This window comes from Erithacus rubecula (assembly GCF_903797595.1).
Source record: "Erithacus rubecula genome assembly, chromosome: 8".
Taxonomy (NCBI): Eukaryota; Metazoa; Chordata; class Aves; order Passeriformes; family Muscicapidae; genus Erithacus; species Erithacus rubecula.
The window spans coordinates 30286769-30301493 of NC_136659.1; the positions used below are offsets into that span (position 1 = coordinate 30286769).

Sequence of the window (14725 nt, forward strand, 5' to 3'; positions counted from 1 at the left end):
ACAGGGCAGAGAGTGCCCATATTTCTAATTTTTGTCAAGATCTCCTAGGGATCATTTAGTGGAATAAATCTAAGTGAGTCTCTAAAACACAATGCTAATCTCTGATTCATGCTCACACTTGCAGTATCTATAATTCATAATAATTGTGCCTAGACCCGTGTCTGTGCCTGCATCTACTGTACAGGAAAAGTACACAAGGCATATTTAGAGAAAAACAGTTAATAGTAAGTAATGGAAACTTAAAAAAAAAAAAAAAAAAAGATTGAGCATTTCTGATTTTAAAATATAACTGAATATAAAAATTTAGGATCAAAACATTACAAAATTAAGTAGCTCATTTCTGAAATTGTATACCAGAAAGATGAGCTGAAGAGTGGGAGTATATCTGAGATTTTTAAAGCACTGCTATTAATTCATGATGCCATTACTTTGGCAGTCTGTTTTCCATACTTCTAATGCAGTAAGATGGAGTTTAATTCATAATGTTGCAGATGCCCTTGTGATGCACACAGGACACAGACAAATCACTGCCCCTTCCTGCACCCAGACATTGCTTAGTGACTAATGGAACACAGCCTGCCCACATCTAGAGAAAGAAAGGAGCAGGGATACAGTCTAAAAATGCTAAAAATACAGAAAAAACCCCTCAAGGCTGTCAATATCACATTGTTAAAGATTTAATGACAAAGGTAACTTTTCCTTTCAGCTCCTCCTTATCAAGAGAGATACCCAGATGGTAATTTAAGAGTTAAGGCACTAATGGACTCTTCAGTTTCACTGAGCACCTTGTGCTGATTTTATCTTGCAATACAGTATTTCACATTCTCAGCGAAGTCAACAGAGATTTAGTCAATAGTGCCACGGCCTTTGGATGAGAATTTGAATCTTACCAGTATCCAAACTATCATTAAAGAAGATAGGTCATTTGGGAAACAAAGGAGAGCATTAGTAAAACTCAATACTAAAAGATGGGGTTGGTTTCTTAGGTGTTTTATGATTCATTATGAGTAACGTTTTATTCTAATTATCAACCCCTTTTTCTATGTGCAGTATCTGTAAGAATACATAAAAAATATAAAGTATATAACAGGAATTTTTTTTTTTTCCATAACAGATGGCAACAGAAAATACCTATTGAGTAATCTTATGTGCTTCAACCCACTTAGCATAATGTTAGTTTGTTTCATTTGATGGATGTGTAATTTTACATTACTAGCAATTCACACAGGCCTTATATAATCTGAACAGTTTAAATGTTATGGAGCAGAGCACTTATTGGCACACCTATTTCTCAGTAAAAGAGCCATGATTCTGTATTGCTTCACATTTTCAAAGTGCCACTGCACTTAAATAACAGTAACAAAACCACAGCAATAAAGTAAAATATAAATGAAGTCTTATATGTATTAAGTGTAATAACAGATGAAATTAATACTTTATCTATTATTTGTTCCATATATGCTTTTGCATAGTTATCCCTTCATTAAATCTCAAAGTTTTAAGAAAATAAGAATGAACTACATGCTTAGTTCCATTAGCGTAATAAAAAGAAAATCATAGATCTGCAATAACAAAGGTTATAATTCTGTAGTGCTTTAGAATTTCAATAGATTCCCACTTTACCACAAGACAGAGCCCTTTAAATCTTTGAATTAATTTTATACAATCTTTTGGTATTCCATTTGATAGTTCCAGAGTGTGAAATATGCACCATGACAAGGAAACAATTACCCTGCATGAGTACACTGCATTTAAACAGGACTTGCAGTGGCTACTGTTTTTTATTCCACTGTGAAATCCAAAATGGGGGAGGCTTTAAAGGCTGACCTGATGATTTGAACTTGTACTTTTATATGTAGCACATGGCTCATAGGTACCACATCATATATTGTGATAACATTAGAACAAATCCATGCTAACTTCTGCTATCAGAATGTCCATGAGATTTTTTCCATTTAGAAAGGAAATCTGAATGACTGACTCTTGACTTAAATATAGCAACTATATACTAAAATAAATAAACTGCAAACTGCAAAACCTGAAACATATCAGACAACACATGGATGTGTTGTTCACACAAAATATAAACACATGAGTAACTCAGGGTTTTCACTAAATTCACAACCAGTCTCTAAGCAATCTCTGTACTTACACTTGACCATTTATGCAGGGATTCACATGGAAAGTTGCTAATAAATCTTGTTAATATATTCAACAAACAGAACAGGCTGAAAGAGCAGCCTCAATTTAAGCATTGCTGTAGGTTAAATATAACTGCATGTATAAAAAAGCATGTCTTTTTAATGTTTATTACAAGTGTGAAGCACAAGGCAGGTTTGGAAAGGGATGCAGCAATATTCTTTCTTATTGTGGATTTCCTGCCTTTTTAAAAGTTAATCACATATGGAATATACATAGTAAAGGAAAAAAATGTGAACAGTATTCTTCTATGTAATTACTCTGTCCACATACTTGCTTAGGGTTTCAAATGCCATATTGGATTCCTGCCATCATGTGGATCATCACTGATAATAAAAATCTATGCATAGAATAAAGAAAAATTGTTGGTTCAGTCAGTGTCAGTTGCTTATTTTTCTTTGTCTAAAACTTGGCAGTAAAATCTCACTCTTGTTGTCCAGACCTGTCACATCAGTACAGCCCCACCATTCTCCTGACACGTGCTTATTCTGAAATACTCTCTTTGCTCTTGAATATTCTCTTTACATTTCTTCAAAACTTAAAAAATATTGCTCTCCTCAGTCAAAATCATTCATAAATACTTCACCAAGGATCACTTGTGGCTTTCCTGAAAATATTTGCTCGTTTGATTTGCTGGTTTTGCTATAGCTGTAGCAATTTATTTTCATCAGGACAATGGAAATGGATCATTTTTAGACTTGGTAGCTGAAATTTATCTATTTAAAACTGCATCACAGAACGTCATGTTTGGCTTATGTGCAAAGCCTTTCATTGGTTTTCTGTGGAACCTCTCCAGGCTAGTTAAAATACTTGGATAGAGGAATGCTGAGCAGCTGGGGGTCATTTTCTCTTAAAAGCATTATCATTCTCATCAGAGCTACATGCCCTGGGAGCCTAAGTTAATGTTTTGATTTTGTTTGAGAGCAAATTGGCAAGAATTGAATTGCTGAAACAAGGGACAACAGTGTGACAAGAAGGTAAATCACCACAACACAAATTCCTGATGGAGCAGGTCCCTGTTAATAATATTCTGTTCTCCACTGAGCCTCTCACTGAGCTTTGCTTTAGTTTGGTCTGTTGTGAGGGATCTTGCCCTACCTCTCCTCTCATTCCACCATCTATAACAAACATTTTTGCTCCTTTATCATCCTGCTCATCTGGGAGCTCCTTCCAGGCCTGGCTGCCTGTCAGGTACAAAACCAAATTCTTTCAGGTGTTGTGCAGCTCCTGTGCATTCAAATCCAGAAATCATATGGCTTAGGGAGACTAGATGGAGTTCCTCCAGAAGGGGAGTGTTTCCTTTCCTTCCCTCATCACTGATTTTTTTGGTCACCCATTTATCTAAGCAATTGGCTCCCCTAAATATTTTATCTCTGTAATATTTCTTCAGCATATATATGGAGCTGCAAGCAGGGCAAGTAATAAATATGGTTTATAATGTATTATTACATGTTGATGATTTAAGCTGAGATGAAATACAGACTTTCAAAGTTTTGTATTTGTGTCTTTTCAGATATTATTGGTGAGTGAGGACATGGAACAAATTTTAAGTAGATAAGAGTTTACTGAAGTAATGCAAGATTGGAAACAGTGATATCACCATCCTCACATAAGAATGTTCTTTAATTTGTTCTTAAAAGTCTCAAAAAACGTGAGTGTTCCATACTAGATTGCTGTCTTGATTCATGATAAACAGAAGCATTTTTATAATTTCTGATGGCTACAAGGCTGGAGGCTCCTGAAGATCCTGGAGCAGGGTAACTGTGCACGTTGGTAGCCTTGACCTGGAGGAATCAATCCAGCAGGGCTACAGCCTGAAATCTTCTGAGAGCCATAAATAGAGTAAAATCCACTCTTACACTCCTTTAAAGGGGTTCTGCTAGTAAAGTAATTCTTGGATAAAGGTTAATGTACTAGTTTAAACTTAATATATCTCAAACATGCTTTACATTTATGTGATCACCTTCTTCTCTGTAGATACAGCCCTGGGGATTGTCTTAACCTGCAAGCAGTATTCAATTACTGCTGAAGAAATTAACAGATCTGGAATTAATTTCTCCTTCAAGCCACCAGACTTGATTTCTGAGTAAGGAAATATTCACTACAGATGCTGCCTTATTTATGTTTATGTGTTTACAGAGGAGAAAAGGACAAAGTTTGTTCTGAAGGTGGAACTTTCCTGAAGACTTGCAGAAAGGAGTGCCCTGACAATCTGATGGCTACAGAGGAATAAATGTGAAGTAAGCAAATAAGTAGGTCAGCTGCAGGACTTTCACAGCCTTAAAAACACTTTGCTGATTTGGTATCAAGCTTGCCTGCTCCCTGGAGAGCCTGCAGGCACCTGACTCTGTGAGAAGGAAATTCTACAGCTACAGGGCACAAAACAATCCACTTACAGAAAGGTACTGGAACACTGACAGACTGTTCCTAACAGTGTGGGATGATCTTTAGGTTTAATTTCAAACCCTCAAACACCTACTGTTTGAAACACTTGAATATTACACAGATCTCATTGCTGTAAAGCAATGCAAGCTCACTTTTAACCTCCTGCATTCAGACTTCATCATGTCTGATGATGTCTGCACCAGAGGTCAGGCTCTGAGCCCAGACATTCCATCTCCTTTTGTCAGGTCTTAGGGCAATTAGGTGCCCTCTTCTTCCTCCCATAAATAATAATGGCATTGGTGCAATTTACCCCTTCCTGCTAAGTTGTGCAACTGCTTCCATCACAGTCTGTACAGCCACACTCTGTCCTGTACATCAGGGCAGAGCTGTCAGGTTATTAAAAGGGCTCATACCAATGCAGTCATCACAAAGAAATTATTATTTAACCTGACCACCTGAGAATTCAACACTCTGTGGTGTAGAGTTTTAGACAAAATTTTAGGTGTAAAATTAAACAGTGTGGATGGTCCATGAGTAATAAATATAAGTAATTTAGCCAGAGAAACACAAGGAGAAAATAGATGCTTCAGGAGACTCTCCCTGCTTGATTCTGGGGTTGATAAAGTAGAATTTTTATGATGGAAATCAAATGGCAAATAAAATATAGTTTAAGATCAGGGATATTGTAAATCTTATGATTAGAAATATTATCTTATACTTTCCCAACTATAAAAATTTTATTACTTATTTAATCAAATAAATCAACTCAATAAATTTTGGTACTTGCAACTTCTTCATCCATTTTCACTGAAAAATCCTGCATGGTTAATTAAAATGCCCTGTGACAACAACTTTCTGGGTAAAAAGTGAAAGCAGGATTTCTCCTATGGGAACAATTCATCTAGCAAACATCTTAAATTTATGTAAACAGAGCTATATAATATAAAAAAAACTTTAAAAAAGGGATATTTATAAGAAGGCAACCCCTGATCCCTGTCTTATCCCTTTAGCATCCTCCTACATATCACTTCCACAGATTTCTCTCTTTACTTGTAATTGTTTTTCCTCTACCCAGCTTTAAATCTTTGACTATTATCCCAAATTCTTTGTCTCACTTGCAGGTGATGTACAAGGTGGGTCACTAAAATGGAGTTCCTGATTTTCTTTCCCAACCTCTCTTGCTATGACAGGCAGAATTTAACATCTTTTTAGCAACCACATTAACAGAGGAGAATGAAGGCTGCTTGGGCAGAAGCTACTCTTTTGTGCTAGGTTTTAACTATAACCATTGCAATTTCTCAGATGGTGCTGACACAAAACACTTTTTCAAGGCTTCATCATTTTAAAAGAGAGAGATTTCCTGAATATTAAAAAATAACAATAATGAAAAAAAAAGATAATCAGCCTGCACTTTATTTATCTATTCTAGTACTGCCTCTGTAAATCACACACTTCAGCTACAAAGAATGTTCCCAGAAAGAAAGGGCAGCTCTTAAAAATGTCTACAGTATCAGAGGTGAAGAGAAAAAAGCCTGAATTATCTTTTTATCATCCTAAAATTTTGCATCAGAGACTGCATTACTTATCTTTCATGACAGGGGTGCCACAGCTTCTGTGCCACTCCCTGCAGGCAGCAGGCACACCAAAATTCCTGGTACCAAAGAACTCACATGGCAACACACAGTCACAATATCTCAACACACATTGCTTCAAAAACACTGCTAGGCCCTTCAGCTTCATGAGCACTCACACTTTTTGTAAATGCATGTAAAAGCAATACTTTTAACAGCCTTTCTATAGTGCAGGATTCCTGAGGCAGCCATGAAAACTGTGTGACATGAATTTAATTTTTTTTTTAAATTGGGAGCAAAATGAGTGTTTCCTTTGAATTGTGTAAGAAGCATGAGCAAAAGCAACTCAGAGCAATTGGTGTGGTGTGCAAGTCATTGATCTGCAGTCAAATTCAAAACACTTGAACCATCCACTACATCCATACACTGGAAAAAAAGAGTGAATGATCTGGTAAGACATATGAACATAAGACATATGAATCATGTATTATTTGCTTGCAATCATACACACAAAACCTTAGAGCAATGGGGAAATCTATACTTAACTTTAAATTTTGTTTTTTAGAAAAAGAAATCTATATTTCTGATGAAAACTGAGAAGTCAAAATGTTTACTGCTTAAAAATAAGCTTGCTCTGTAATACAAGAATCTCTTTCTGTCAAATATGGGATAATTTTATGGTAATATATAACAAAATCACAGATGCTGATATGCAGAAAAAGTAGCTAACATTATTTATTTTTAGCTTGTGCCCTCTACCATGGCATTCTTCAAAATCTGTAGTTTTACTGAGTGTGGCTACACCTAGGATGAGATCAGCATTAAATAAAATTGAATTGTATTATATCAGAGGGTACAGGAAAGGTGAAACCATCCCATGCTCCCACCCCCAGTTAGCAGAATTTGCTCATTCCCTTGATTGGGGTCATGATCTAACAGGAATGTCCTTAAGCACATATTTATAACTTTTCTCTAGAGTGACACATTTAAACCAATATTTACCTCCTGCTCTAAATCTGGGCTGTGTGCACTTCCAAGAAGACATAATGTAAACTGCTCTTTAATTTTATGCATGCACACAACAGTATTTGCTCAATTTCAGTCCTAAGAAAACATCCTTCTTCAGATACTGCATCACAGGCTGCAAGATCACAGACTACATGCCATTTATTCAAGTCTAGAGTATAATTAGAGGATAATTAAAATTCTGGAAACTCATAGATTTCCTGTTTTGTTTGGTTTGGATGGTTTTTTGTAAAAAAGAGACAAGTGAAGTGTTTTAACATGTATACTGCATTTCATTCTCTGCTTTTTTTGTACCTGGTGGGTTAAAACATTTTGATAGCAAGAGAACAGACATAGCAGCAAATTTTGCTCCAGGGAGATCTGGACTTTCTGAATGAACTTAATTCCCTTTTGTCCTCAGCTAATAATGACAAATCAAGTGAAAAGAGGAGGAAAAAAACCTATGTATATTCTTTCCTGCCAAACTGTGCAAGAACAATGACATAAAATAATTTGAATCCCTCAGGAAAATGTGTTAGATCATTTGGTTCTTTCTACCACCTGGTGCAGGTTCATCTCTCAGCTTTTTTTTTTTCAGAGCTGCTGCAAAATCCAGTTTCAAGGATCTCAAGTCAAAGTGTTGATCCCACATTTCAGATGCTATATAACACTTCTGTAGCATTCCCAGAATAACTTGGTTTTGTTGTTGCCACACAAGGAATTGGGAATAGGAACTGCATCTGTAATAATGAATGTGCAGTGTGTGACTTCTGTGCAACATGTCCTGCAAAGTTCTAATTAGTCCTCATTTGCTGTTCTTCTAGCTCATGGTCAGATTTGTTGGAACTTGTGCAAAGCCATTCTACTTCTACAAAAATATTATAAAGTGATGGGTTCATTCTCAATAACAGACACTGCCAAATGAAGAAGGATACTGAAACATCTCTTAGTATTCCAGAATGGCAAATGAGCAAGACATGGGTCAATTGGTTTCTCAGCTATACCCTACTATAAAACATTGGCAAAAAAATCTCTCTAAGCTGGTGAAGATGTACTTAAACCCTTGCAAGTAAGCTGAAACCAGGACAGTATCACATATGGCAAAAGTTAAATAAATGGGCTGTCTTCTCACAGGAAATTACATTGTTCACCATCAAGCAGGATGTTAAGGAATACGAGCTTCTCCCCTGCAGAGGGATAATGAACCCATATCATTCCATTTATCATAGCAAAGAATCACCTAAAAAAGTAAGTTACACTGCAGGTGTGCTCCTCTCTCCAGATTTCCATGCAATATCAGAGCTCACTGGCACACATTTTCAGTTTCAATGGGATCACAGTACAGATAACAGATATTCTTCTAATATATTAAATCTATCAACTGTCATTTCCCACTTACTGCCATAGCCTTGAAAAGAGAAGTATTTCATAATTTTAAGAACTATAAAGCTCACAGCTCGCTTCCTGCAAAGGCCATTTCCTACCTGAAGGAGGAGGTCAGAAGCTGGTTTGACTTTCTGCTGGAAAAGCACACTTAAAGTTCGATTCTGTTGTTCCAGATCAAAAACTCTCATTTTCAGCTTTATACATTCCTCCCTCAGACCCTGCAGCACAAGGGAAAACAGTAAGATTAGAAAGCAGGTAACAGAAGAACATAAAAAGCCCTAATGTCAGATGCTAAGGAGAAATAAACACACAAATTTCAATGTAGTATAAATCAGAAAAATGTGCTACTTCAGTTTCTCTGGTTGTTTGATCATCCATTATAACATTAAAGAAAATCTTGCAATGACAAACAGTAGCTACCTGGAGCCTCCTTTCAGAGTCTTCTGTTTGCATAAAAATGACTTTGCTAGCAATGTGCTCCATTTTGCAGCTGACAAAGAGCATAAAGCAGCAATTAATATATGAATATTGTAATAAGCATGAGTTAAATAAAATGCATAAGCTATATCAAACCAGGCAGAAGTTCAAAGTGGCACTGTGCCTTCAAGATACTCTTCTAAAGTCTGATCCCTTCCTTGCTTTTTCTGGAACAACCAAGTCAGCATTGCTGTGCCTGATGTGGATGGGCTGTGTGTGCCCAGACACCCCAGAATGTGCCCAGGGGGGCAAGAAATGAAATGAAAATAGTGTGGCCAGCAGGACAATGATTGTCCCTCTGTACTGGGTACTGCTGAGTCCACACCTCAAGTGCTGTGTCCAGTTCTGGGCCCCTCTCTACAGAAAGGCACTGAGGGGCTGAGTGAGTGCAGGGAAGGGCAGTGGAGCAAAAAAAAAAAAAAAAAAAAAAAAAAAAAGAGATGGGCAGATGCCAGATGGGCATTGGTCTCTTCTCCCAAGCAGAAACTGATAGGACAAGAGGAAATGGCCTCTGGAATGGCCTCCAGGAGAGCTTCAGGCTATAAATTAGGAAATATTTCTCATGGAATGGGCTGTCAAGCATTGGGACAGGTGGTGGAGTCATCACCCCTGGAGGGATTTAAAAGCTGTGTAGATGTGGCACTTGGGGACATGGTTTGGTGGGATGGCAGCACTGGGTTAATGGCTGGACTTGATGATCTTAAGGGTCCTTTGCAATACAAGCAATTCCATGATTCTATGAAAAATACTTTAAATTGGCCATTAGAAGTAGAGGAGGAGTTTAAAACCAGTTAAGCCAATAATGTCTTTCAGATACAGCTAATTATCTATCTATCTATCTATCTATCTATCTATCTATCTATCTATCTATCTATCATCTATCTATCTATCTATCTATCTATCTATCTATCTATCTGTCTGTCTGTCTGTCTATCTCTATCTGTCTATCTATTTATCTATCTATCTATCTATCTATCTATCTATCTATCTATCTATCTATCTATCTATCATCTGTCTATCCATCTATCACCTATCTATCTATCTGTCTGTCTGTCTATCTATCTCCTATCTATCTCTGTCTATCCATCTTCAGTGTAAAACCTGCTTTTCCTGGTCACCTGAAGGAGCACAGGATTCTGTCAGAGAGAGGATTTTGGAGACAGTGCAGAATCTGACACAGCTTTTCAGCATATTTAGTGCAGCTGTAAGAGAGCTTCACAAACCAGGAAAGGCAGCCTTCTAATAAAGATTATATGTAAAAAATAATAAGCTGCAGCTATATCTGGTTTGTTTGCTTGTTTGTTTTAAATTTACATCTGCAAAATACTCACCCTTATTTGAATTTAGGACATTTGCTGCCCTATGGTATTGCCTAGCTCATGTGAAGGAGGGGAAACAGGCTTCAGCACCCCCATATGCTGTCCTGTCAATGCCATTAACAACATGATGACCTGGCTTGATGAGAAAACAACTCAGAGGGGGAAATTGCAGTCAGATGTTGCTTAAATTCCTACAGTTGCTCCAGTCTCTGCTGTAACCAGCACTGAGGTTATAAGAGGTGAACACACAATAAAATATGTTCATCTTGAGACTCCCAGAAAACTGTAAACATCTTTTTATGCATATGTATCAGATTTTATGAATACTGGATGAATGCACTTATTTTCTCCTGATGGTTTTATAACATTTGTTTTAGGTGGCTGTCAAGTGGCTGTTCAGTTGAAATTGCAAGAGCCTTCCAACACAACCCTCCAAAAATCTTGAGGCTGATGATTTCTAAAGCCCTGAAGCTTTGTTTCCTGTCAGTGAGACCTCTTATCCCTGGTCTTGCACAAGGCAATCTCTATTAGGAATGGAGATTGCAAGCATCAAGACCCATCATTATCTGTCTTTCACAAATCAGAGAATTTAAAACTGAGCCTTGGCTGTTACGACAGTGCTCAACATTTCAAGACTACTAAGGGCACTGAACAGGAAAAATGACTCACAGAAACTAACAGTGTAGAAAAAAAATTAAATCTTAGCAAGGCCTCTGCCCAAAACATTCCCATCTTACAGTTTTAAAACAGTAAGATTTATGTTTCAAACTTTAGAATTTCTATAAAAAAGTGAAATATAAGATAGTAGATTACCCACCCAGATGCTATAAACCCTGCCAGTGGTAATGCCACACATAGCACAGAGGAGAAATGAGGCACATAAAGGTAGCAGTATTCTGGTAAAATAAAGTCTGAGTTTAGAAACCTGAAGTCTTAAAATTACCAATTAATACAACTATCAAATGTCTGAAGCATATAATTCCTCTCCTGTGGGCAAAACAACTAGCTATTAAGGTAGCAATCTCCTAAATATTTAAAGTACTCCTAGGGTTTCAGTATAGTGATATCTGAGCATCTCTGTGGTCTTGCCTTATCTTTTCAGTGTGAATGAGACTCACTCTTCTCCAAAATGGGATCCAATGCCCTCAGCAGAGGTTCCAGAAAAACACTTCTCTCCCTCTGTACATGCTTCTTTCTGCTTTAACTAATACTTAATTCATTTATTTTTTATTTAATTGTTGAAAATGGAGAAATAGCTTTCATACAGAACTCAGAGTAAAAAGAGTAATCTCCTGAATACACTCCTATGGAGGAGATTACAATGCAAGAAGTAGATACACAGGTCAAAAATTATTTAATTAAAAGGTTCAGCTCAAATTTCAAACTGCTGATCCAGGGCTTACATGGGGGAAAAAATTTAAAAATCCAGTTCTCAGCAGTCCAATCAGCTCATGTTATATGAGAAGTCTTTGGGTAGAAGGAGAAAGAATGGATGTTCTCAGTATTATAGCATACAGATTTGCCTAAGTTAATTTTGTTGAATGTCTGACTTCTCAAATTTCCTAGAGGCAAAATTTTCTATTAGTAAGTGGTAGAAAATCCATAGAATTTTGCTACATAAAATTGTGAAATTATGCTGCGTGGCTAACTCAGCACCAATTCAATTTAATGCAGTTTCTCCAGTCACACCAAAAAAAGCCTCTCATGTTCAAGAAACTCTACATGTATTGTAACAAATTACATACTTGAAAAGTGAACGTTTAAGACTGTAATTCCATTTCAAGGATTCAGTGACATTGATAAATCACTCAAGCTTTGCTCACTCAATTTGTGTCACCAGAATCTCTCAGTGGGATCAGAGTCTCTGCACATCCTGGTGAGTACCCAGCACTTTACTCGTTATGTTACAGCATGTACTTAATTTCAGTGAAAATTAGTCCTGGAGGGATGATTTCAAATTCACAGCAAAGCCCACGCAGTGTGTGCTACTGTAAAAATCACTCTTCTCCTTTTGTGAAAGTCTCAGCCTTTCCTCATGTCCTGCTCTGCTCCAGAGGTGTGTTATCTCTCTGTGGCATGACTGACTCTGTCTCACTGCTCAGCTGCATCGTGGTAGATTTATCTGTTTGCAGCTACTCTTTGGGTTCTGATATCTCCCCTTTTGGGACTGGTGTGAGGAGTGCAATTTCCTCTTTATTGTATGCTATTGTGCTCCTGTCTTTTCTTATAAAAGGACTTGTATGAACGGTGTCAGGAGCACTATAACAGTTAATATTCATTAGCATTTAGAAAAGTACTCTCTTTCCTCTTTCTATGGATATTAAATTAGCTGTTATTACTCAGTAATAGGTAAGCAGCTGTTAAATCCCATCAACCCTAAGTAAATCATTTTATTAAATGTATTCAGATCTGTTTTTATTGTATCCTTAGGAACTCCTTGGTTCCTCTGGGTTTGGAAGGATTAATTACTGAGGAAGTATGTAGTCATCAAAATATCTGATACCTTTGCAAAGGGAATCAGGAAGCTCCTCTCTCCATTTGGGAAACAGACAAAATATTCCCAAACTAGAGATTAATATATTGAGATTAATCCTCTGGTGAGTATTTCACCACACATGGTTTTATAATACAAAATGTGTATGAGTTTTTTGTGTATATTAACATGAGAAAATACCTCCATTATCATTCAGACTGTATTGAAACACATATTTGGGATTTTTTTAGAAAATACCTCTAGTTATATTTCTAGCAGGTGTCACAGGAGCAGCTCTGCAGTGCTCTGATGATGCACAGACCCTACTGCTACGTGTAAACAGAGAAGCACAGCACAGCCAGCAGCAGGGAAACTTCCCTGGATGTCATGGCTTGCACAAATCCCCTCTGAGCTGCAGCATTTCCAGCTGCTGGAAGGCAGCATCCCTCTTCCAGGGTAAAAAACTTTGTTGTGCATCAAAAAATCATGGGATGAGCAATGATAGTTCCAACCCTGCCTGTCCCCTCTGTCCCCACTCTTCCCTTTGCAGGGAGCATTCTGAATGAGGTCCTGCTGTGCAGAATCATGTCCAAAAAGGGAGGATTTGGAGCCAGCCCTCAAAAACTGTTTGCACCTAGAACACTTTTGTGCATGTGGCAAGAGTTTTTTCTATTATCTTAACTTGGTGTTTCTTACTGCATTTTAAGTATATTATTACTTGTCCTGTCATTAAGTGCAGACAAAACAGTTTATATTCTCCTTTGCACTATCTGCTTTAAAAGACTGCATTCATGTCTCTTTCCAAATCATCTTTTTAAAACTAAATGATCCAAAGCATTTTAATAATGCCACATCCATCAAGTGGTCTAGACCTCACCAAGGATCATTCCATGAATATTGAAATGCTTATAGCTTATGGTTATAGAACTTTATATTCTGTTTGTCTTTCCCTCTTTCTCCCCCTGGCAAAATGATATCACAGAATGGTGCTTAACTCAAAGACCACTTCAGAAAACTAAAACTTCAGACATGACTTGATGCAGAACAGATCTCTGTAGAAACCACAGTGAATCTTTTCATTGTGCCAGGCTTGCAATTACCCTGCAAGTATTTTTCCTGTGCAGTACTTCCCTTGCTTACTGAATGTGTGAACATAGTTTAAAAATGTATACTATTTAAGGATATATACATATCTCTCAAATAAACAATGAACATCTGCAAGCTTTAAGTTACACTGAAAATCCCCAAATCAAAACTTACCTTTTGAGTAAGTAGAGCCTGAACAACCTGATTAGCTACCTGAAAGAAAAAAAGTAAACAAATTTACATATGTTATCATGTGTGTGTATGCATGACAATTCCTTCTTTTGTGGCCTGTCCTGGTTTCAGCTAGGGCAGGGTTAATTTCCTCTCAGTAGCTGTTACAGTGCTGCCCTTGGGATTCAGAATGAGAAGGGTGTTGATAATACGCTGATGTTTTGATTTTTTGCTAAGTTGTGTTTATCCTAAGTCAAGTTTATCCTAAGATTTTTTTAATCTTGTCTCATGCTTTGCCAGTGAGGATGTTCACAAAAGTTAAAAGATTGTTATAAACATTCACTGTATTGGTTTCACAGTTACCAGTGGCTTTACACCCCACTTTCCATCTACAACCACCACCATTTCTAGAATTTTCATAATTTACTAGTATTTTATTCAGATAATACCAGTAAGAATACATGTGATGAAATGTGATGTGTTGAAATCACATCAACTACTTTTGTGCTAGTCCTCATGATAAGAAATGTGCACTGTATCAACTGCAGTGTGACATGAGGGGCATTTGGTTAACTTCTGTCATCTCTTTGCAGTAGATTAAACCTCCACAGCTCTGTGTGAGGCTGGAGTGCATCAGCATGGATTGACTGCAT

General features: G+C 37.1%; 1 protein-coding gene across 10 annotated transcripts in view; it reads right to left on the bottom strand.

The window, feature by feature from the left end:
• Window positions 1-14725, bottom strand: part of NCKAP5 (NCK associated protein 5) — a 364594-nt gene that overhangs the window by 71487 nt on the left and 278382 nt on the right. For all 10 annotated transcript variants that reach the window (XR_013774902.1, XM_079311233.1, XM_079311234.1 and 7 more), the window contains 2 exons: window positions 14076-14114; window positions 8645-8764 (listed from right to left, as the gene is read on the bottom strand). Coding sequence is in view for 9 of the 10 variants with exons in the window: in XM_079311233.1 (XP_079167359.1) it covers window positions 8645-8764; window positions 14076-14114 (159 nt within the window). In the remaining variant the exon portion in view is untranslated. The remainder of the gene's footprint in view (window positions 1-8644; window positions 8765-14075; window positions 14115-14725) is intronic.